This window comes from Eleutherodactylus coqui, chromosome 1 (assembly GCF_035609145.1).
Source record: "Eleutherodactylus coqui strain aEleCoq1 chromosome 1, aEleCoq1.hap1, whole genome shotgun sequence".
NCBI classification, from domain to species: Eukaryota; Metazoa; Chordata; class Amphibia; order Anura; family Eleutherodactylidae; genus Eleutherodactylus; species Eleutherodactylus coqui.
In genome coordinates this window covers 516,677,347-516,701,606 of record NC_089837.1, presented here as the reverse complement: position 1 = coordinate 516,701,606, position 24,260 = coordinate 516,677,347, and the positions used below count along the sequence as shown (strand labels likewise).

At 42.8% G+C, this 24,260-nt stretch overlaps 1 protein-coding gene across 5 annotated transcripts in view; it reads right to left on the bottom strand.

Annotated features, from left to right (window-relative positions):
- Positions 1-903: 903 nt before the first annotated feature.
- Positions 904-24,260, bottom strand: part of LOC136614744 (keratin-associated protein 4-6-like) — a 426,222-nt gene continuing 402,865 nt past the window's right edge. For 2 of the 5 annotated variants that reach the window (XM_066594134.1, XM_066594130.1), the window contains exons 2-6: positions 15,434-15,556; positions 10,343-10,465; positions 9,505-9,627; positions 4,255-4,374; positions 904-1,207 (exon numbers count right to left, since the gene is read on the bottom strand). In XM_066594134.1, the coding sequence (XP_066450231.1) occupies positions 989-1,207; positions 4,255-4,374; positions 9,505-9,627; positions 10,343-10,465; positions 15,434-15,556 (708 nt within the window). In that variant the 3' untranslated portion in view covers positions 904-988. Of the gene's footprint in view, positions 1,208-4,254; positions 4,375-9,504; positions 9,628-10,342; positions 10,466-15,433; positions 15,557-20,799; positions 20,928-24,260 lie in introns of those variants that run through there. The other 3 variants (XM_066594132.1, XM_066594131.1, XM_066594133.1) reach the window with 3 other exon arrangements.

Genomic DNA, 24,260 nt, shown 5'->3' with positions numbered 1-24,260 from the left:
AAAAAAAAAACGGCGTACACCCGGACAGCATGGGCTCCCTTATTATTTCATGGTGTGATGCATGCGACCAAGGTTTTTCACACAGACACGGACTGCATGAAAAAGCTCATAGCATGGGCTATCCTGATTAGTTTTTGCCCATTCAAGTCAGGGCTCAGTCACACAGGCGCATCGGCGCCGGTGTACGAGTGCCGATGTGCCCGTGTGACTGAGCCCTAAGTGGGGAGAGGAAAAAAATGGATAGAATGCGGATGCCATGTGTCTGCTGTCAGTTTTTCTTTAAGATGCAGAAATAAAGAATTGAGCTTGTGTGTGATTTTTTTTTTTTCTTTTGCGGTCGTGAAAAACTTTAGGAATACAAGTATTTGGGGTGATTCACACGGCGTATGTGTATGTCGGTTTGTGGATACACAGGATTTTCACGGACTACAAATATAGGAGCATTTAGTGGATATTTCAGCCAATTTGGCATTTTCTTTTTGTATGTATAATTGATGTATATTTACGAGCCCAAAAATCATGCAGGTTGCGCCCATTATGTCGATGTGCAAATATGTGGTAAATATGCATTTTTCACGCATATTCACTGAGTATTTGCACAGTCACATTCACTTCTCTGAGACGTGCTGCAAATTTTTTTCACATGACCATGTGAAAGATACTCAGATGTGAAAGAACCCCCTGAAGGTTCTATACACTCCGTATTACATGTATAATATGGGGCATATATATACCTCTGTGAATGAACCTTTACTCCTGTTCTAGACTCCTGGCTGCTACATTGTAACAAACTGCTGCTGTGTGAGCCAGACAAAGTGACGGCTTCTCAGCCTCTGAATATCAATGTTTCCATTTACGGACAGCAAGCAGAAATCTTGGAAACAGTGAGGAAAGACAAACAGATCAGGAAGTCGTAGAAGCTTTATTTGCATAAGACTGACAACCTCTTGTAGATCCGTGTAGATACCGGCGGATACTTTCTCAGCTCTTAGAGACATTTATTTGGGGTGTTTGGCTTCTTGCAGATTCTTCTGTTTGGATTCTTGCAGATACTTTTGTTTGGCTTCTTGTATCTAGTTTGTTTAGATGTAAGAAGCCAAATCCCTGTATTGGGCCCTATTCTTGATTCGTGGATACATTCTGTGTCCATTTCACATATAAGTCCGCTCTCACACGGGCAGTTGTGCTTATAGAATCCATTATGAGTCTGAAGAAAGAGATGATAGGGTTAATGAAGACACTTATGACTCCTAACCACATCTGTCACTAACATGTAAGATCAGTGGTGGGAGATGCAGTGTGAGGCCAGGGGTCCCATTACTGAGAATAACCTTTCTGACGCTACATCTCCCACCGCACGCAGTTTTAGGGCTCATTAACACTAGAGATTTTATGTCGCTATTTATCCGCGGTAAAATGTCGGCCAAAACTTGTGACCTTGTGAAGCATCAGATTCCAATGCATTCATTTGCGCTGTCAAAGGAAAAATCGGCAACCATTTTCGGACGATGATTTTTTTCAACACGTCACAAGATATAGTTTTTGACAAAAAATGCTGTAAGCTCCCATAGACCCTTTATGGGAGCTGAAACAAAAGGGAGGAGGCACTCAGAAAAGAAGACCGCTGCCGCTATTTCAGCTATTAGAAGTTATTCTGAAGATTTCTGCCGACCAATGGAAATCAGCGCCGCAACGTTATTTTCCTGTGATACGCCTGTTTGAATGGACGAGAAAACGCTAATTAAGCTCGGGACTCATTTCAGGCTATTCTTATTAATGCAATTTTTGGCCGCGATGTAGCTAGCTTGAGAATGCGTCGCTCATGTGAATTAGGTGTTATTCACCAGAGCAACTGTGATTTTAGGCCGGCATTGGAAGACGCACGAATCTCACATGAATATAAACCCGATTTTTTTTGAATGGGCTCATACATATGGGTGATTTTAGTCCTGCACCGCAAACACATCCCCCATTGTTTTCAATGGGGCCAGCGGCAGCATCACACCATGTGCTAGGTTCATGCCATGCGAGGTCTCCTCATTGAAAACAATGGGAGAGACTCCTTGCTCCTATTGTCCTGGAGGAGGATCGCTACTTTCCCAGAGTTTTGCAGGGCAGCTTTGCTATAAAAATGCCTCACATCCACAGGGAAAATGCATGTTGGCGATGGCGATATTGGGCTGATATCGCCCTCACCTGTAAAGTTAGCCTTTGGTTGCCTTCACACTGGCGTGAAAATTGGGTACAATTTGTGTATAGCGAGACACACAAATCTGGCACAAATATGAACTCCATTCTTTTGAATAGGGTCATATACATTAATGATGTTTTTCCGCACGGCACTGAGATGCAATGAAATGTAGGAAACAAATCGCAGCATGTCCTATCTATCTGCGAGATCTCACATCTCAATGGGAGAACTCCGCGATCCTAAGAGGCCGCGGTGGGAATTCCTTTCCTCCCTGCAGTGATGTGAGGCTGTTGTCACATGAAAACACCCCACATCCACAGGACTTTCACATGGTGGTGAGTGCAATATCAGGCCGGGAATCACAGCCCAAAAATCGTATTTGCCGGTGTGAATCCAACTTTAGGCTGCCTTCACAATGGCAATAAAATCACGAGATGCGAGAGAGAGTGAAGATGTGGAATTATGAAACCAATGATTTTCAATGGTTTAATTCCCATTTACGATGTTCTCAGTCATACAAAGTGGTGTGAAAAAAAAAAAATTACGGCATGTCCTATATTTCTGCGGTTTGCTATTTTTTTTCTAGCCCATGTTTCCCTATGGGGTCTATTTTTTATCACATCGCAACGCAAAAACTTGTGATTTTCATGTGATGCCATGTGTTTTTAACATTAGAAAGTCCTATTGATTTTTTACTACTGACTTGATTTCATCGCACAAGAAAATCGCGGGCGGTAGCAATGTGATGCGTGATTTTTCACAAGAAAAAGCAACGCTGATGCTCAAAAATCGACTGTACAAGGCTGTGATTTTGCAGCAATTTTCCCGCAGGAATATTGTGATCGCCAGTGTGAAGGAACCCTGAGTGAGGGTGCATTCACACGAGCGTGTGCCATACATAGGTGTGCACAAAACAGTGTACCTACGGACATGCACAAACACGTGTAAATGCAGGTCCATGCCCATTGCCTTCAATGAATGGCCATGCACCGCCTGAGGGTTGTGACCAATCACAGGCAGCACTCAGCTGTCATTCAATGAATGGCTGAGAGCTGCCTGTGATTGGCTGAGCGCTCAGCTAATCAGATACAGCCCTTTCAGCAGGTGGGGACTTCATAAGTGCCAGTCCAATTGAACTCAATGGGATAGCATTGCGATCCTTTGTCACAGCTGTGACAGCTGTGCAGGGGACTCTTTACTCCCTGCAGGCAGTCCCCTTCTCACTGCAGTGCTGTCACAGTGCTGTTGCAGAGTTCAGTGACAAGGGGACTCCCTACTGGGGAATATTAACGTGTACGACGAACCTATGGTGCACGCATATTCTATGTTTTGCAGGTACATGTGTTTGCACACCTGTAAAACACGGACATGTAAACACACCATAGGGAAGCAATGGTTATAATAGGCACGTGTTTTTGTGCGCACAGTTGTACGCACATAAATAAGCTTATGTGAATCCACCCTGAGAACACAGAATTATGAAACCAGTGATTTTCGCTGCATGCCATGTCTTTCTGCATTTTGCTTTTTCTTTATCACCCATATTTCTCTTTGGAGCCTCCTTTTTATCAGATCGCAATGCACAAACTTGCAATTTTCATGCAATGCTTTTATAACAATTAAACTCCTACTGTCTATCGTGAGAAAAACGAGTGATAAAAATGCGTCAGAAAATTGTGTGTATCCAAAATTGCAATTTGCAGTAAAAGCTCATGTCACAGCACTGCCTAGTGTACAAGCACCCCACTGTGTATCTATTCATACATTTCCAGGAGGAATAAAGGAGGAACAGCTCCATGTCACGTTCCAAGATAAGATACACTTTTTTCCCCCCACTCAGATTGTTGGTCCAAGTTTGATAAATCTCTGCATTACCTGTTTTCATGAAATTCTTGTGCACAAATGTGACATGTAAGCTGCGGGGTCCCACACAGCATGTGTATGGGGGTCTGTGTGCTGCGCCATGCAAATTGCTCACGAGAATCTCAAGTGTAACTCACTCTTCGCGGTGTGAAGACGGCCTGATAGAGAAACCAGTACAGCGGCCGCTTACAGATACTCACCTCAGGGTCACATTCAACATTTTCTTTTGCTTTTGGGCTACATCTACCAGAATTCATCAAGCTATTTTTGCAGCACCCGCTCTTACAATATTCACTAAGAGCACAGGGATCTCCATTGTCCTAAATGTAAAAGAGAGAGAAAATAAATGTTGTGTGATTATAATTCTCTTTATTGTTCTCTTTCATTGTTATTATTCCTGAGATCGGCCACAATTATTACTTCACACCAGGAAGGAAAGGCTGTTAGGGACCATTTAGACAGTCGTCTTCCCATCTGTGCTGTCTATGTATTCCACGGCACACGGACATATATTTGCCAATAAGGCTAATCACATAAGTGCTATATCATGTGCACTACATGGTGTTCTGGTCCGGGTCATGGATGAGGGTAGGATATGTAATGTCCACTACCCGCGGCTCAGACAGTACATGGACCTGCATCTGTGTGCTGTCTGCTGGGAGGGGAGTCCTAGACTCTCATGCATAACTCACAAGCTGCCCTGTGAACGCGTCCTTGAACATTCAGACAGACATTTTGTGCGTATGAGGTCTGTTTGGCACTCTTTTCTGTGGAAGTTGTATAGGAAAACCATAAACGGGTAAAAAGCTTTATGAAAAAGGCATCTGGATTTTTTTTGCTAGTGTTCAAAAACACATTAACCCATTAAAGGGGTTGTCCCGCGCCGAAACGGTTTTTTTTTTTTTTTTTAACCCCCCCCCCCCCCGTTCGGCGCAAGACAACCCCGATGCAGGGGTTAAAAAAACAACCCTCACAGCGCTTACCTGAATCCCGGCGGTCCGGCGTCTTCATACTTACCTGCTGAAGATGGCCGCCGGGATCCTCTGTCTCCGTGGACCGCAGGTCTTCTGTGCGGTCCATTGCCGATTCCAGCCTCCTGATTGGCTGGAATCGGCACGTGACGGGGCGGAGCTACACGGAGTCGGCATTCTACACGAGCGGCCCCATAAAAGACTGCAGAAGACCCGGACTGCGCAAGCGCGGCTAATTTGGCCATCGGAGGGCGAAAATTAGTCGGCTCCATGGGAACGAGGACGCCAGCAACGGAGCAGGTAAGTATAAAACGTTTTATAACTTCTGTATGGCTCATAATTAATGCACAATGTACATTACAAAGTGCATTAATATGGCCATACAGAAGTGTATAGACCCACTTGCTGCCGCGGGACAACCCCTTTAATGAGCACACGTGCTTTCTTTTTTATATATGAAGGACACTATATAAAGTCTTAATCTGATGTAAACACCCTTTCATGGAACTATTTTGAAAGTGTGGTAAGAGAAAAGCGAGAGCATGTCAGCACTTCCATCTAATTTGTCGGAACTAGAGATGAGCGAACACCAAAATGTTCGGGTGTTCGTTATTCGTAACGAACTTCCCGTGATGCTCGAGGGTTCGTTTCGAACAACGAACCCCATTGAAGTCAATGGGCGACCGGAACATTTTTGTATTTCGCCGATGCTCGCTAAGGTTTTCATGTGTGAAAATCTGGGCAATTCAGGAAAGTGATGGGAATGACACAGTGACGGATAGGGCAGGCGAGGGGCTACATGGTGGGCTGCATCTCAAGTTCACAGGTCCCACTATTAAGCCACAATAGCGGCAAGAGTGCCCCCCCCCCCACTGTCAGCATAAAGATCGTCCTCCTCTGGCACAGCTGTAACAGCTGTAGCAGAGAAGAACGATGTTTGCCCATTGAATTCAATGGAACCGGCAATACAGCCGACTCCACTGAATGCAATGGGCTGCCGGCGATCGCAGGATTAATGGTCGGAAAGGGGTTAAATATATAACCCCTTTCCTGCAATTCATCCAGAAATGTGTTACACTAAAAATACATACCGGCGTATAAGGCTTGAAATCCCCGCCTCCAGAAACACAGCCAATCACAGCCATTCAATGACATCATTGTCATTGGCTGTGATTGGCTGAAGGCACATGTGCTTCTGGAGGCAGGGATTTAAAGTCTTTCGTGGAGAAAGCTTGTCTGCCGTGGACCAGGAGGGAGTGACAGCCTGCAGGAGCGCCGCAGATCATCTAAAAACGTAAGTAATGCTTTTTATTCTTTGCTCCACTGTATTACCGGCGTATAAGGTGACAGTTGGGGGGTCGTCTTATACGCCCGGTCGCCTTATACGCCGGTATGTATTTTTAGTGTAACACATTTCTGGATGAATTGCAGGAAAGGGGTTATATATTTAACCCCTTTCCGACCATTAATCCTGCGATCGCCGGCAGCCCATTGCATTCAGTGGAGTCGGCTGTATTGCCGGTTCCATTGAATTCAATGGGCAAACATCGTTCTTCTCTGCTACAGCTGTTACAGCTGTGCCAGAGAAGAAGGATTTGTCTTCTATATGTTCTCAATGGGGTCAGCGCTGCTGCCGCTGGCCCCATTGAGCGCATATAGAATGCATCCATAGCGAGCAGCGGGAGGGGCAGACTTTCATATCAGGCGGACACCTTATCTCCCCAGCCACTCACAGCAGGGGGGTGGTATAGGGCTTAAACGTTGCAGGGGGAAGTTGTAATGCCTTCCCTGTCTTTATATTGGCCAAAAAAAAGCGCTAACGTCTCAGGGAAGAAAGTTTAATTTACCAGAACACCGCATGGTGTTCGTTACGAATAACGAACATCCCGAACACCCTAATATTCGCACGAATAGCAAGCTCGGACGAACGCGTTCGCTCATCTCTAGTCGGAACTTCAAGAAGGTCTTCTGCCCACATGGGCCAATATTCCTGCAGAACAATTGCACCTAGTGGATTCTACATAACTATGAATTGCTGCAGTATTCTAGGCTGAAGAGGTCCGCTGGTGGGGGGGGGTCTCTAAGTAGTGTCTATTCAGTATATGCTGTAACAATTTGTCCTCCAGGGGAGGGACGGCGACGACACACTGGACTTCAAACATGCGTAAACTCAACTTCAGGCTTTATTTGGCACGGCACACTCCAAATAAACAGCAACACAAAGTCCTTATAAACCAACAAGGTGCACCACGCATGGTGCTCAGGCTGTATGCCTCTCCTCAAGATGTCAGGCTGTACAGCCACGCAAAGGGTCCATATGACACAGTCCATTCAATTCTGCACCATGCAGGGTACTCAGGTCCACCAAGCCAGTGGTAATCCCACATTTCCTAGTCTGCACTAGACCCGGGGGCTAGCAGCACTTACAGCTTCACTGAGCTGTCTGTCTGTCTCTCTCAGCCAACATCTCCCTGGCTGTAGCAGGAATGCACCCTTATATCCAACTTTCTGACAACACCTGTGGGCGTTTTCCCCTTTCTCAGGCACCAGAATGCCTGTCCACTGCCCCCTACAGGACATTCTCTGTAGTACACCTCTACAATGGTTATAGATTGATGGGATTAGAGGAGACCTGTCTTTGTACGCGGGTTATTGAATAATACTCAATCCATATTAGAATTACAATGTTTTCTGGCGTATGCTTACATGAGCGCGACTTCCACTTTAGTGTGGACTTATGGTGGTACATGGACCTTATTATACATGCATACAGGGGCACTTGGTGGTCCTACTACAACATAGGCTTTAGAAAAAAACTAGCCAAATAGACCTCACTCACTTTTGACCAAAAAGAGTTGTGTAGCGTCCCATAGAGTGACCCCGGACATATGATATATACTGAGGAGCTGGGAGAGCAAGATGCTGGCTTGTCACAGAGCAGCACTGTGCCTCTTCCAGACACCCCTGGCTTGGAGATGCCCAATAATCAGTAGAACAAGTGTGGAGTTTGTCACGGGTGATGCCACGATTCTATTCCAGTACCCCCTGGAAGGAACATCAGCAGGGAAATAAATGAGTCACAGACAGGAGCATAGTACCTCAGGTCCCCGGGAATGGGCATGGCCTGGAACAACTTTAGTTGAATAAACACTCCAACGATACAAGGCAAAAATAGACAGTATTTCAAGTGCAGGTAGAATTGGAAATATATACAGACAGACTTGAAGAGGAGTACCTCCACACAGTGATTCCTGGCTTCAGGACACCTGTGTGTGACAATTGTAGACGCGCATCTCCACCAAGCAGTCCCAGATTTCAGGATGCTTGGGCGTAAACAATTGAGAAGAAGAGTACCTCTGCACTGGGTCTTGTGTAGGAAAGACTTAGGACAGGCTCCTTCTTTCTCTTCTTTTTCTTTTTTCTCTCTCTTGCCTTCAACACATGAGGGGTGAAGGTGCCTCTGTGCTTTGCTCTCCCAAGCCCACCAGGAATAGGGTTAATGACCCTTCATCTGCTATAGACCAAAAGAGATCTTCTGATTATTAGAGAACCAGGCATATAGCCATTAACTGTTACACCAAAAGTTTCAGAAAATACTGAAAACACAGTGAATCTCTAGTAAATGGATATTAAATATTTAGTAACCTAGTATGCTAGGCTGAAAAAAGAGAGATGCCCATTCAGGTCAGCCTGTTCTCTTCCCCTCCCCCGCCCTCTTGTTGTTCCATAAGGAGGCAAAAAATCCTCAATGAGTCAGAAGCCAATTTACCCGATTTTTTAGGGGGGTAAAATATGCTTCTTGACTCTATAATGGCAATCAAAATATTCCATGGATCAACATTTAAAAAGTTCCTACCTGACTCCAAGTTAAAATAAGAAAGAACAAAATAAAGCTGAAAATATCCTTATGATGCAGTGCAGATGCCCCTCAGTCTTTGATCACAGGTTGACAGCGATGACGTGCAGTACTTTCCCCACCACTCAACAATGAGCACTCTTTTGTTTAAGGGCATTTGCGGTTTCTGTTCTGACCTACTAAACAAACTCTTTACAGGTGTGTGCCATGTATGATAGATCCAGTCTGTGTCCCAGATGCCAAGCCAAAGCATTAGCCACAGCTAGAACATAGGCCACCAAGTGTTCCCTGGGCATTGTTCTGGGGCACAGTGCCACCCTGTGCCTTTCTTTCCACGCAGAACCTTCTGGAAGAAACTGGGGAGGTAAAGAGAATATCTACAACGGTGGCAGAAGAAGCACGAGGGATTCTACCTAGTTTAGGTTTCTTTTCTTCATCATCAGTAGTGTGGTTTTCGAGGAGGGAAGGGGGCCATAATTTTGCTGTTTGCCTCAGCGCATTAATCTACTAAATCTATGCTGGAAAAAACCAAAGTGGAACATGACACTTTTAAAGCCCTTGTCTATGAGACCTTATACTGTATGCAGGAAAAACTAATAGAACAGCTGGTAACAGGTACTCACCGAACCAAAACATGACTCAGTTTTTACTTTTGGTCCACATCTATAAAATATCCAGGGATTGTCGATACCGTAGCAACACCCACTATTACAGTTTTCATTAGCATAACATAAATCGTTATTGTTCTAAATGTAAAACAAAGGAAAAATGATTCTTTTAGTAGGTTTCACATTTATGTCCCATAAAGAAGTGCGCTCTTTAAAAACTTTTGTGACATGTCAAATGGAATGTTTTATTGCTGGGGCTGCGGATGCTGAGACCCCACTGATCTGCTAGAATGAAGTAGCTGAAGCACTCATCCCAGCGCTGTCACTGCCTATTAGGCTACCTTCGGACAAACGCTGTTTTAGTGGTGTATTTAACAAGGATCGTATGTGCAGGGTTATAAGCAAATGCAAATACGGTAGTCAGAAATGTCTTGACAGAGGGCTCTAAGATTTTATTCTCATGGGGTATGTTGCCTCGGGGTTGGACACACATTCTGCACCCAAATTCACACCATTTCAGCATTCTATGGAATGGCTCACAGATCCCTGCTGTAGGTCATATAGCATACATCTTTCTACATGCAGATCCTCATATCCACATTGCAGCAAAAAGAATGACAATCACATGGAAACCACATGTGATGGCTATAAGGGTATATACCCCACTGACAGGTGCCAAATCCAAGTGTGTGTGTGCCAAACCGTAGCTGCAATATTCTACCGGGGATTAAACTGACAGATTCATGTCAGAAAAATCCAATATGTATCTGACAACTTAAAACCCATGTAAACAACACTTTATACTGTGTACATGGATGAGAAACCAGGACAACAGCTGGCTACAGGTACTCACCGGACCAAGACATTTCCGAGATTCCGGATTTTTATGTACACATGTCGCATCTTTCGCTGTGCGGCCAGGGAAGCAACACCCGCTATGACATTGGTGACTATAAAAACATGGATTTGCTTCATTCTAAATGTAAAGCAGACAAAATAAATGCTTAGTGAATTTGTTCAGAATGTTTCACATTTATGTCACATGACCTAGTGAAGATTATTACATGCTTGTCAACTCTTCCATAATGTCCATGAACACCCCAGAAAAGCGTAAACCTTCCAGATTTCCAGGACAGGTGTCAAATCTGCTATATGTTAATGAAGTCTCTAGGAAGGAGCCCCATGGAAATATCCTTCAGCCCTGGTGGCAGATGTATGGCAGGCAGTCAAGGACATGCGGACTTCCTACTTATCTCTCCTCAGGTCTGCCGACCTGTTTTTTATTTATTTAAAATGCTAATAATTTCAGTCATAATAACCTGATGAGGTATTACCAGCCTCAAAATATTCACATACGCATTTTTTTTTTCAAAGAACACCAAAAACGTGTTGGGAATTTCTAGATAGTTGGAAACTTTGCCCTGCCCCTGCCCTGGACATGCTGGCTGACTGGTCATTCAATCCGCCTGGAGAACTCACAGTGAGCCATTAGGGTCCGAGGGCTGAAGGAGAGGAGGACATTTTTTTTGTAAATGTAAAAAAAAAAAAGTTAAACTCACCTATGCTACTCTTCCCACTCTACCCATGCACTCCATGCCTGTACTTCTCACCAGTTAATTCTGCATATACCGACCATTCGAGCTGTGCAGATATGACTGTAGAGGCAGGCAGGAACGACACAGGTGAGTATAACGTTTTCTTTTTTACTATATCTAAAGTGCACCATTACGAAATGGGGGATTGAGCCAATGAGAGCAATTGCTATTGATTGGGAGCTGGGGCCTATGACGGAGATCACTGATAAGTGTGGGGCTTATGAGGGAAACTGCTACTGAGTGTCGGGGAGAGGCCTATGTGGTGTACTGCTACTGAGTGGTGGGGCTGGGGCTTTTTTGCGGGATTATTCTTGAGTGGGATTTATATGAGCCATCACTACTAAATAGGGGCCTGTCAGGGCCATAATTACTGGGTGAAGGGTCTTTTTAGAGGCATTATTATTGAATGGAGGCTCTATTATTGTGTTTGGACTCGAAGTGGCTATTACTATGTGGGGCTTACAAAGAACACAGTAAAATGGAATCTTTTTACTGTGTTGGTCACCTGAAGTGTATTACTACTGCCTGGTGCACTATGGATGGGAAGATTATATAGAAGTTGGGAAAAAAGCTTTATCACTGGAAAATTGAGGAGTAAAAAATCAGTGTCAAATTTTGTAGAGAAGTTGCGTTTGGGAGACGTCGTCATGACTGTCTGGGCCAGATGAAGTAAAAGGGAGAGTAAACAACTACAGTCAGAGGGGATATTTCCTGTGATCACTGGATAAAACAGTATTGTAATTTATACGCTCTGCAAAACACCTCTATAGATCTAATATATACAACTTTATGGTCAATGAATAGGGTATATTATTGGTCTTTGTACAGCATTTTTTTCAGTAACACTATGCTGACATTACGTGGTCACAGTCTGGGGGTATTATGTGACCCTCAGTGTTATTACTGATAACTGAGCTTTGTAGTTGTGGTCTTATTTTCAGTGACAGTATGTTGGCATTTATCACTATGATGTGTTAATCTGTAATTATGCTATGGGCCTCAGGGCGCATTCAGATGACCGTATATCGCCTGGTTTTACACACCCAGCCGATATACGGCGTCTCTCTCTGCAGGAGAAGGAGGAGGTTGGAAGAGTCGGGAGCAGTGCTCTGAGCTCCTGCCCCCTCTCTGCCTCCTCTCCGCACTATTTGGAATGAGAGGAGGCGGAACAGTGACAGGCTAAGTTCCTGGAATCAGCTCCGCCCCCATCCCGCCTCTCCTCATTGAAAATAGTGCAGGCGGTGGAGAGAAGGCAGAGAGGGGGCGGGAGCTCAGAGCACTGCTCCTGACTCTTCCAGCCTCCTACTCCTGCAGGGAGAGACACCGTATATCGGCTGGGCATGTAAACCCAGCCGATATAGGGTCGTCTGAATGCGCCCTTATATAGTGTTAATATTGGTGATGTTGGTCTTGGTATAGTGGGATTTGTTCAGTGACAGTACAGAGATGATTATATGGGCTATTTTTGATTACTGTGATACTGCATGTGTCTTTTTGTTCTTCACTTCTACAAAATTAAAAATGTACTTAAAAAAACAAGCATTTTTAAAATATATTTTATGGACATTTATTTTGTTATTTATTTAGACACACAATGTGATTTGGAAAACTCAGTACAGATAGTCCTCGACTTGCGAACATTCGAGTTACAAATTTCGCTAGATACGAACTATCTGTTTTGCCCAGTATGGTGTATTGCTATGGCATGACATCATACTGTGCAGGGATCGGACAGGCTTCTATCAAGCCTGATAGAAGTCTGTTCGGTCAGATCGCGGTTGCTAGGCAGCCGGGGGCCTTCTGAAAGGCCCTAGGGCTGTCTATGCAGAGCGCCTATCAAGCCGTGCGCTTGATGGGCACTCTGCATAGGCAGCCCTGGGGCCTTTCAGGAGGTCTCCGGCTGCCTTGCAACCACACGGCGTCCCGCGATCTCATCGTGGGACGCTGTACGGGCCCCCTGAACGTCGGGTGCAGGCGGTTCTTACAGCCGGCACCCGGCGGCAGCAGTTCCGCCGCGCCGCTCGCCAGAACTGTTAACACTTTAAATACCGCTGTAAGAACAGCCGGCACCCGACGTTGTATGGAGCAAGATCCACCCGCGATCCCGCTCCATACAACCATTTGTTCGACTTGCGAACAAAATGGACTTGCGAACAGGCTCCTGGAACGGAACCTGTTCGCAAGTCGGGGACCACCTGTATAGAAAAAATTACACATGCATCTAAAACGGCAAAATGAACTATTCGGCGATTTCTGAACGATTAGCTCAGTTCAGATATCAAGATATTTGCTCAAGCAGAGCTCATTCACATGGGTGGGGGAATCACTCCCTGATTTAACCCCTTAATGACATGGCCTATTTTGGGCTTAAGGACGCAACGATTTTTGGCGGACTTTCTTCATTTTTCAAAAGTCATAACGTTTTTATTTTCCCGTCTATGCGGCTGTATAAGGACTTGTTTTTTGCGTGGTGAACTGTAGTTTTTATTGGTGGCACTTTTGGCTACATTGACTATATTGTAAAATTTTCATTATTTTTTTTATGAATAAAGGGAGAGAAAACGCATCAATTCTTCCGTAGATTTTTTTTTTTTTTTACAGCGTTAATCATGCAGCATAAATGACACAATCCATTTTTTCTGCGGGTCGGTACGGTTACAACGATACCAAAATTCTTACATTTTTTTTAGGTTTTTTCACTTTTCTGCAATAAAAACCCTTTTTTTGGAAATCTTTTTTTTTTCTAAATCACTGCATTCAAAGTCCTGTACCTTTTTTATTTTTCCATTGATGGAGCTCTGTGAGGGCTTATTTTTTGCAAGACAAGCTCTAGTTTTTATTGGTACCATTTTGGGGTACATAGGGCTTTTTTCATCACTTTTATTATGTTCTTAGGGAGGCAAAAAGCTAAAAATTAGCATTTGTCTCAGTTTTTTAAAACGCTTTTTTCCGTGCACAGTCAAAAGCATGTGCAACTTATTGTATGCGTCATTGCGGACGCGACAATAGTAAATATGTGTGGTTTTAATTTTGTTTTACCTTTTTTTATGCTAATATGAGAAAAAGCATAAAAAAGGTGTTTTTTTACATTTTTCTTTTTTATTCATTTTTATTATCTTTTTTTTTTACACCATCTATGTCCCTCTGAGGAATTTGCAGCTGTGCATTGATGATCGCTGTGATAAGGCATGGCAGGGCTAGCGCCCTGCCATGCCTTATCGTTTATACAGAGATCAGAGGCTATGGCACTACAGGACGGCAGTGTCCATGGCAACTTCACAGAGGGAGCGAGCGATCTACATAGATTGCGGCAAGATCGCGGCAGGGAAGGGGTTAACAGCAGGAGGCCGGCTCCCGCTGCGGGTAGGCGCAAGATCATAAGTGAACTCGTGCTATCCCCAGGACGTACGTTTACGCCCTGTTGCGGGAAGTACCCCGCTGCCAGGACGTAAACTTACGCTCTGGAGCGGGAAGGGGTTAAAAGGCTAATTAACCTTACAAGATTTCGGTGTTCGAGTATGCGCAGTGTTTTGCACATGCCCACGCGTACATATGTTCACCCTCATAGACTCCAATGGGGATTTTGGTGTGCAAATCTGCCTAAGAATAGAGCATGTCTTGGAGGCTTTTGCATGGGTGCGAAATGTAATGCCACTAGCCTATTGACATCTATTGAGCCACCTTCACCAGGGATTTTTGTGCAAGTAAAACTGCAGGATGTGCTATCTATCTTGGTGCATACACACCAACATATTGCATGGGGATAGACAACATGCAGGACAAATTTTGCAAATCTGTACCAAAATCTGCAACAAAAGCCATTTGGTGCAGATTATAAAAGTTAGTCAGATGATCGGAACAAAAGTTCAGGTCTTCTCATCTCGGCTCTTCATTTGGAGATGCAAACCACCCTTAGAGCCCTGTGAGTTAGGGACACACAATTGTGCTAACCTCGTACTTCTAATAGAAATAACACAGTAACCTCTCCATGTATATTTCTCATAAGATGCTCCGGGCTCTATATTTTATGAGCAATGCAAAACAGTTACTTAAAAAGATGTGAAGTGACAGACAGAGGGCCCTTAGGCCTCATTCACAAGGCAATTATCACTGCCCAATTGGGCACAGATTCCACACCCAAATCTGCAGCTAAATCTGCACTATTTTGAAATTCTATTGAATGCTCTGCCAATCCGAGCTGTAGGTCATGTAGTGAGAATCCTGCCTCATGGAGTGTCATATTGGAAAATTAATGATGGGGATCTGACAATTTAAAGTCCATGTGAGTGAGGAATTATACTGAGTGCGGGGAGGAGGAACCAGTACAACAGCGGCTTACAGGTACTCACCGGGCCGTAACATTTCACATAAGGTGTTGATTTTGAGACACATTTCCCAGAGCCCTTAGGGGAATCCCTGAAGCAACACCGGCTCTCACAATCATCACTGTATATACACGGATCTCCATACTTCTAGATGTAAGACACAGGAAATAAATGTTTAGTGAATTTGTTTATAAGGTTTCATATTAATATCACAGGAGGAAGTAAAGACGATTTTTACTTGTCAGCCTGGAATGCCCTTTAGACTCCCAGAAAAAGGTCCGACACCCCAGATTCTATAAAGTTATGAAATCTACCGCATATCGCTGAGGTGTTTTACATGGTAGCTTTTCTAAAAGATTTCCATTGGCCCTGGCCACTGTGGTATGCAACATCCTTGATTTCATGCCAACCTTATTGTTGCATGATGATCAGCAGTGCCCCCTGCTGGCAGACTCCATGGAACCACCATTGTTCAGCATGATGAGTGAGGCAGAGTAGCTGGTGCTGAGCACACAGATGTAGTAGAAGTGTGCCTTTTTCATGCCTATGGAATTATAACTCTGCAATGCCATTTATTGAAAGGCAGCATTCCTACAAGTTGATGTAAGACTTTTTTAAACAAGCTTTGTAACAATGACAGACAGCTGTTTTGATTGCCACTCATCAGTGCGCAGCAGGTTTCTGACTAGGCTAGTAAAAGGCATATAGAGGTGGTAGTTGTGGCTTTGGCTCACAATTCCCAGTTATTGTTACAAGGTATGTTTAAAGTCTTACATTGTTTTTCAGGAATGCTGACTTCCAATAGGTGGCATTGCAGAGGTATTGTTCTATTTGCATATTTTCCAAAGGAACATGGATGGCCCTTTTAATTCTTCTCAAACCTTATAGATGGTGCTTGGTCTAGCAGACGGAGGCATCGTCCTGCCTCCTGAGTCTGCTTCTGTTTCTTCCAGCACCCACAGGGTTACTGTGTCTGGTTCCTCCACCCAGCTGGTGGTGATATGCAATCATCCTCCTATTTAACTTCACCTGACCTTTCCCCTAATGCCTTGATTTTTTATTGTGCATTTTCTTGCATGGCATGTAGTTCTTTGTGTGCGCTTAGCTGGATGATTTTGTATTTGTGTGAATCCAGCTTTCTGTGTGTTTTTGCTGCTGGTTTGTACAATTTGTTTGCTGTCCCTCTCCTGTGTCTGTCTCCGCTGTATAGGACCGTGTTCTGCTCTCACCACCCCTATACATTAGTGGCACAAGATTGATTACTCGAAATCAGAGTTGACTAACTGAATGACCATTATCAACAAAGTGTTTTGCCACTGGCAAATCCATTTTTTTATAGTCCTAATGGTGCTCTTGTGGGTAATAATTCTATTTTTGACCTCCTGGGTCATCTGCCCTACATATTTAATACCGCATGGACATGTAATGGTAGTGGGGGCGATGATCGAGAAAGATGTTTGAAACTGAAAGAGCTCAAGTCGATTCATGAACTTGATCCCCTTCAGCCTGCTGGGCTTAATCTGGATTACAATCCATTATCTGTCATGTAAGGGTGCCCTAAATACTCAGATTTTTTTTTACTATGTATAATATATAATATATGCATTGTATCATTGCTCCATATTTTATTGTGTTTTTTTTTGGTTTTATTGCAGATCTACGGCAGGAATTGTTGGTGTCGTAGTGTGCTGGACTCTCAGCCTTTATGTATTTTTTTTATTTTACATTTTTTCGTTTGGGATTTTCTATATGTATTTAAATATTTTTAAAAATTTACTGCATGCATTTAGTGGCTTGTTATATATATCTTTATATGTTCATGAGGATATCATTGAATTACTTGTCTGCTCAATAATATGCAGGAGATGCTGTTGGATAAGGGGCTGATTGGCTAATATGATACTATCATTTATTTACCTGTCTGCTATTATGTAGGAGATGCTGATAGACAAGTGGCTGATAATATTTAAGACCTAATGTAGTTGAGTAACCCTTAGGCCTCATGTCCACGGGGAAAAGATTTTAAATTGGCAGCAGATCACCCGCACGCGGATCCGCACCCCATAGGGATGCATTGGCCACCCGCGGGTAGATAAATACCCACGGATGGTCAATAAAAGTGAATTGAAAAAAAATGGACATGCTCCATTTAGGTACGGGTCTCCCGTGGGGACGGCTCCCGCAGGCTTCTATTGAAGCCATCCGGATCCGCAGGAGACCCGCGCCTGAATTAAACTCACCTGCTGCGGGCGATGCAGATCTTCCTTCCTTCGCGGCAGGATTTTCTTTCTTCAGTCCATCAGATGTGCCCGGCGCATGCGGGCGGCACATAGCTGGCATGCCGAGCACATCCGCCTGGCCGAAGAAAGAAGATCCGGCCGCGAAGAAGGGAAGACACGCACGGCCCGCAGCAGGTGAGTTTATTCTGATTTAATGCCTCATGTCGCGGGGCAGGAGGGACCCGCTACGGATTCTCGATGTAGAATCCGTAGCGGGCCTGATTTTTCCCGTGGACATGAGGCCTTAGCGTTACCATGGGGACCTGCATTCATATGCTGTGCATAGCCCAGCTGATATAGAAATGCTGGGAATCCGGCAGTACTGTGAAGAGTCTCACATGATGATTAACACTTTGCACAGTACATATTGGACTCCAAAAAGATGACGCAGCTCGGCCCACAGCAAAAAGCTGTGATCTCACGCAATGTGTGTTATACCCAAGAGTCTAGGGCATAACGTGTGTGTATGTATATGGCCATGTGAATCCGGCCATACATGTTTACTTGTACACAAACAGAAATACATTTAAATGCATACTTCTATATACCTAGAGACACTTTTACTCTCATAGTTCTATATCTAAGCCATGTTTTTCACCTGCAAATGTGTAATTGGACTTATATATGTGTTAGCTGCCTCATATTGTGATGACCTCACTTAATGGCCTCCAGGTGCAGACACAGCCTCCACCTACCTCTGTTAAGCAAGGCTGCACAGTAACTGTATGTACATATGTCCTGATAATTGTGGCATAATGCAACATTTTTTGTGCTATTTTGGGAACTTGGAACACATTGACACAGCTTCAATGACCAGGAGTGCTGATTGGTGGATCACCTGTCACTGCCAGGCTCTCCACCAATGAAGAAGCTCTCCTGTTCAGCAAGGACTGCCTGTACAATGTGCAGCTTGGAGCAGCATAGCCCTAAAGAGTTTTCGATAGTTGCTGCATCTTGTTGTGTTTTTACTCTTTACTCCCTCTGGACACATTTAGGAGGCAGGACCCATGTTAGGGGAAGATGGGGTGCGTTTGTTAGAATCTCCTCTCAGGCGACAATAGAGGGCCTGTATGTTGGCTTGAAGGCCCACTAGGAATTTCACAGATTTCCCGATTTTGCTAATCTGAGTCTGTGCTGCAAGGAATGTACTATACGGGAATTTTTTGAAGTCAGTTTTGCTGGAGGCGACATTGTCATTATCTGAGATTTATTTTATAAAATGTTGTACAATGTTGGTAAATTTGTTGCATCTTTTAAATGTCTAGGAGATGTTTCTCTAATTTTTATGCTTCGTATCTATTGGACTAAGATAATGCAAAAATTTAGCAACTTCTAAAAAGTAGCAGGTGATAAATTGCCAAGCAACAAGCCACACCCATTTCCTATTCCAGTTTCTAAACCTGGTGTGCAAAGCACAAAGGCTCTTTCTTCCTGGTGGAAATGGCTGATACGTGTATCTCACAACTGATTAGACATTGTTTTAGACCAAGATATCACTGACACAAGGTGTAGATACATAGATAAATATGGCCTCTGCATTTACACACTGTAAGGGAGAATTGTTGATATTGGGGCACATTTATTACTGGTGATGCACCACAATTTGGCATAAGGGCCGCCATACACAAATGTGTACATATTACCTTACTTTGTGCATTCATTAGTCGCTTTCACCTGGGAGCGGGACATAGCCACCGCTTGATTTAAATGTCTTCTTAGTCTAATTAGTTGCAGATGGGTTCTTTTTCCTGTGGGATTGTGCAGCGTTTTGTGCAATTGTGCGGTTATTCGGTGTCACTTCTATAGGGACTTTTAGTGTGTGAAAGTGAATAAAAATAGAGCATGCTGCATGAAATCAATGGTTTATATTCTTTGTGTACTGTTCACATATTTTACTGTCACTGACTTTTAAAAAAATGTCTGGAAAATGGAACTGGGTTTGAGGTCTGTAAGGATTTTAGTCAGATTTAAAAATTGCACATTTAAGATAAACCTTAGTTTGGTGCAATCTCGCTCCAGAATCTGGGTGGCACAGAAAGTGGCTCCATATCTCTAGACATATTTACAGATGGAACTAATTTATCAGCATAATTCAAAATTTGATAAATTTGTTGCAGTGTGAACTGCAGAAGGAAAATAATCTGCCAGAAAACTGGCATAAAAAATAACCCTGATGATGAATTTTGCCCATTTTCCTGAATGTAGACAGAATGTAGACACAATCTAGAATATAAAGTGCGTCAAACTTATCCCAATGGTGCAAGCTGTATAGTGAATATGGGACCTATTACTGGATATGTTAGGTGCTTTTCTCTTCCTTACGGCTACCTCTTGAATCACTGACTTGTCAGAAAAAATGTTATAGACACACAAAACTATCCACGGAGATGTTAAAAGTTTCTTTAAAAAAACATAAGAAATTTGTCGCTTCACATACACACCAATTTTTGGGCACAATTTCTAATTTTTGCATCTAATTTTTTTCCTTAATCATCCCACTGTCTTCAGTAGTTCCTCTCCAAGATCCATCCCTAAGCTCTGCAGTATTTTGCTGAGCGCATACTCTCTCTTCTATCTGCAATTTCCCTCTACAGTGAGAGTCTATTCCTGTACAAGAAACCCTCACCCCACCCCCCCACCCCCGTAATTGCTTCCTGTTAGTGTCGGGGAAGCGCTCATGGGACCCCTCCAGCATTATTAGCCACATGGAGTCTAAGATGCTGTACAAAGATGCCTAAATGCAATAAACTGAGATCTCACCTGAAACTCTTCCCCCCAGAGCTGTATCCATCAACAGATTTACTATACTGTTTCTACCATCTAAACAGGTTTTCTTGTGGCTCCATGTTAGCAAATTAAATGTTAAAGAGTTATCTGACAACAGACATTTGGTATGTTTAGAAATGCCTAAATGCTCCAAAAATATACTTCTCCAGCAAATACCTGGCAGGTAAATACTGTAGATATATAATATTGCATTTTTAGCTTATTGTGAGTTAATGTTCTGTATTTGGATTCTCTCAACATTGACAATTGAGAAGTCTGAATTATCTACATAAATGCATATTTACAGTGCATAAAACACAAAATTTGAAAAATAATTTACTTTACCAGCAAACGAGACGGTAAGACTTCAAAACAAAGAGATAGACACACAGTTAGCAAGATGGTCGTCATCCTATGCTGTGTCATTTCTGCAGTGATGAAGCCAGTGGTGTACAACATGAACACAGCAAATCAGCAGGCAGAGAAAGGGAGACTGTGGAATGCTGTGGATACATGGCTTATATATAATTTCCTCACCCTCATAAATGTCAGAAAGATTTATAATCGCAGAAGAAAGTAAAACACCTAGAACTTAATGTTCCATCCTGGATCCGGGATCCTTTTCCATTTAGTATTTACTTTTTTCTTACTAAGTACATGCTAGGTAAACTGAAATATGTGAATTGCCAGACCAGGTGCAGTTATATCACAGTCAGCTTATTAGAGTGCGAAGTAATATAAGGTAACAGAATAAATTATATACAATCCATAAACTGAAGCTAAATAACATGGCCAGCATGCTGCTCTCCTCCTGCCACTGCTGATCCAGGCTCTCTCGCTCAGTGTCCTTCTTCCACTGAGATCTCTAATTCACGCTCTGATTCTTCCTCTGCCAATCTCCTCCCTTATCAGACTACTTAGCATGCTTTTCCCCATCACTCCAGTGCCTGAGCAATATCTTCCCATGGTTCTAGGACTTTCCTAAGCTGCTTCTCATGTTGTTGTATCCTGGTTATTTACTCATTTAGTGTTTTTGGTAATGTTGATGTTTGTATTGGTCTTTGCTTAGTAACAGTATATGTTATTCCATCACTATGTGGTGATAACATGGTATGGCAGTGTAATTTGGTCCTTATATAGTGCTATTGTGGTACAAGGACTTATATGCTTTTGTTTGTATGTTATCAGCCCAAAGGCTGAAGCCTATTATTTATTGTTATGTATCTCAGTCTGCTCTGCTGTGTATCTAATCTTTCTCTGTGTAATGCTAGTTGTAAGCAACATTCACTGTGAAGCCCAGTGCCAGGAGCAGCAGTGGAATTCGGCTGTAATAAGTCTCCCAGATAATTAGCTGAGCGTGGTATGAGTTGATGCTGGGAGTTGCAGCTGTGATCCACTGCCAGCTCCCCTGGTCTGACTGTGTCCCTCTCTTCCTGTATCTCCCTCCCACCTTTTCAACATGTGACTAGCATAAGTGAAAGTGAATATACTCTTCATGGTTTCTTTATGGGATGAAAAATAAGATGAACCAAGAAGTGTTAGCTTTTACTAAGCCAGCCTACAGGATATAAAAAGCTGTATTGTGATGTCAGAAGTCAGTCTGAGATTTGAGAACCTTCGTTTCTCCCAGACTGAACATTCGTGTCTGGACAGAATAAATCTTTGTTCGTTTCGTATGTCCCTGGGTATCACAGGGACGTAGTATATGAACATGGCTATTATTGTTAATATTAATCTTGGTGTAGGAGATTTTGTGCCATGACAGTATGGTAGTAATTAACAGGTCATAATGACAATTTCAGGAGCACTTTATGGGTTGTTGTTTCACTTTTCAGAAAATAAAACCCTTTTTAATTTTGTTTTAATAAATGTCATTAACCTGTATTTAGTCCCGCCATGCTAGGGATATCACAATGCGTTTCTTTGATTTTTTGGATAATGCTTTAGTACACTCAGTATAGCAAATACGTATTCCTAGTGAGTCTAAAACGCAATCTATTAGGCTGTGCTAAAGGCTCATCCTAGTAGTCATATAGCGATCACAAGCCTGGAAACCTTTTCTATGGCTAAAACTGTGTTTGGTAGCACTCCCTCATGCAGGTTGAATGTGGGCTGGCGACTGATGTCCCCCTTTTTCAAACCAAGCGTCCAAATTTTACGTGCGGAATGTAATTTTTTCACTTTCCGGTGTCATAGAAACATGAAATTTGGCACGAGCATTGATTATGTCATAAATAGGAAAAGCTAATGGGTCCCAACTCGATTATTCAATTCTATGCGCAAAAGAATTGGCGTCGAAATTTTACGTGCGGAAGGTAATTTTTTTCACTTTCCGGTGTCATAGAAACAGGAAATTTGGCACAAGCATTGATTATGTCATAAATAGTAAAAGCTAATGGGTCCCAACTCCATTATTCAATTCTATGCGTAAAAGAATTAGCGTCCAAATTTTACGTGCAGAATGTAATTTTCTCACTTTCCGGTGTCATAGAAACGTGAAATTTGGCACAAGCATTGATTGTGTCATAAATATGAAAAGTTAATGGGTCCTAACTCGATTATTCAATTCTAAGCGCAAAGAATTAGTGTCCAAATTTTATGTATGTAATCTAATTCTCTCACTTCCTGATGTCATTTTATATAAAGGAAGCGTCGCATGGTTACCTCCACGTGGTGTTTTCTGGGTAACGCAGAGAACTATGCAAAATGGTGAACATATCTTTTTCCTCAGTATCTCTAAAGTAACCACGACTTTTCCATGTGAACACCACATAAACACCAGTACCAAATTAACTCGGGCGAAGCCGGGTATATCAGCTAGTACATTATATGTACACAAAGTTTGTTCCAATAGAAAAAAGGCCTCGCCCTGTAAAATACATATCATTACTTGGAAGAAAACAAAGTTTTGGTACCTGGAACACAATAACACTAAACGTAGTTATGTCACTAAGAGTTTAAAATGAACTGAGTTTTGTGCCAAACATTTGACATAAAACATTTTATAATCTACAATGAAAAAAGTGTCAGTTATGGGAAGGTTTTTTCAAATGTAGTGTGTTATTGGCACTGATCCCAGGCAAGCAGCGCTGCCCAGTAGTAATTGCAAATCCAAACCTGGATGAAAAACAACTCAATATAAGTGTCCAGAAGAGGATGTAAAGAATTATTCTAACAAACAGCAGGTGCACAATCAGGCAAATTGCAGCCAAATGCAATGCTGATACTTGTCTGTATACCTGGATTAACAATTAACCTAAGATTTATATCCTGTAATATCCTTCTGCTCTAGAAAGACATCAAGTCCCCTTTTCTCCTCCTCTATGGATTTTGCCATCACCACATCCTCAGGAAGAGAGTTCCACAGTCTCACTGCTCTTACAGTAAAGAACCCTTTTCTGTGTTGGCGACGAAACCTGCTTTTCTCTAGACGTAGCGGATGCCCTCTCGTTACCGTCGCAGTCCTGGGTATAAACAGATCATGGGAGAGAACCTTGTATTGTCCCCTCATGTATTTATACATAGTTTTTTTTTTTTTTATCAATTTTTATTGAGTTTTAATATATATTCCATACAATAAAGAATAGCGAGAAAATGGCAAAGACAACATTGTTATTCTTTCTGACATGGAAGCTAACAACAATTTTCAATCATAGTTGTGTATGTTGTACAGTGCTTGTTGAACCTCAAATTAGTCGATAACTAATAAGAGCATCTGTAAATCGTGCCTTTTGTAACAATTGTACATAAGAAATGAAAAAAAGAAAGTGGGGGGTAGAAAGCAAGAGCTAGTTATGGAAAACATA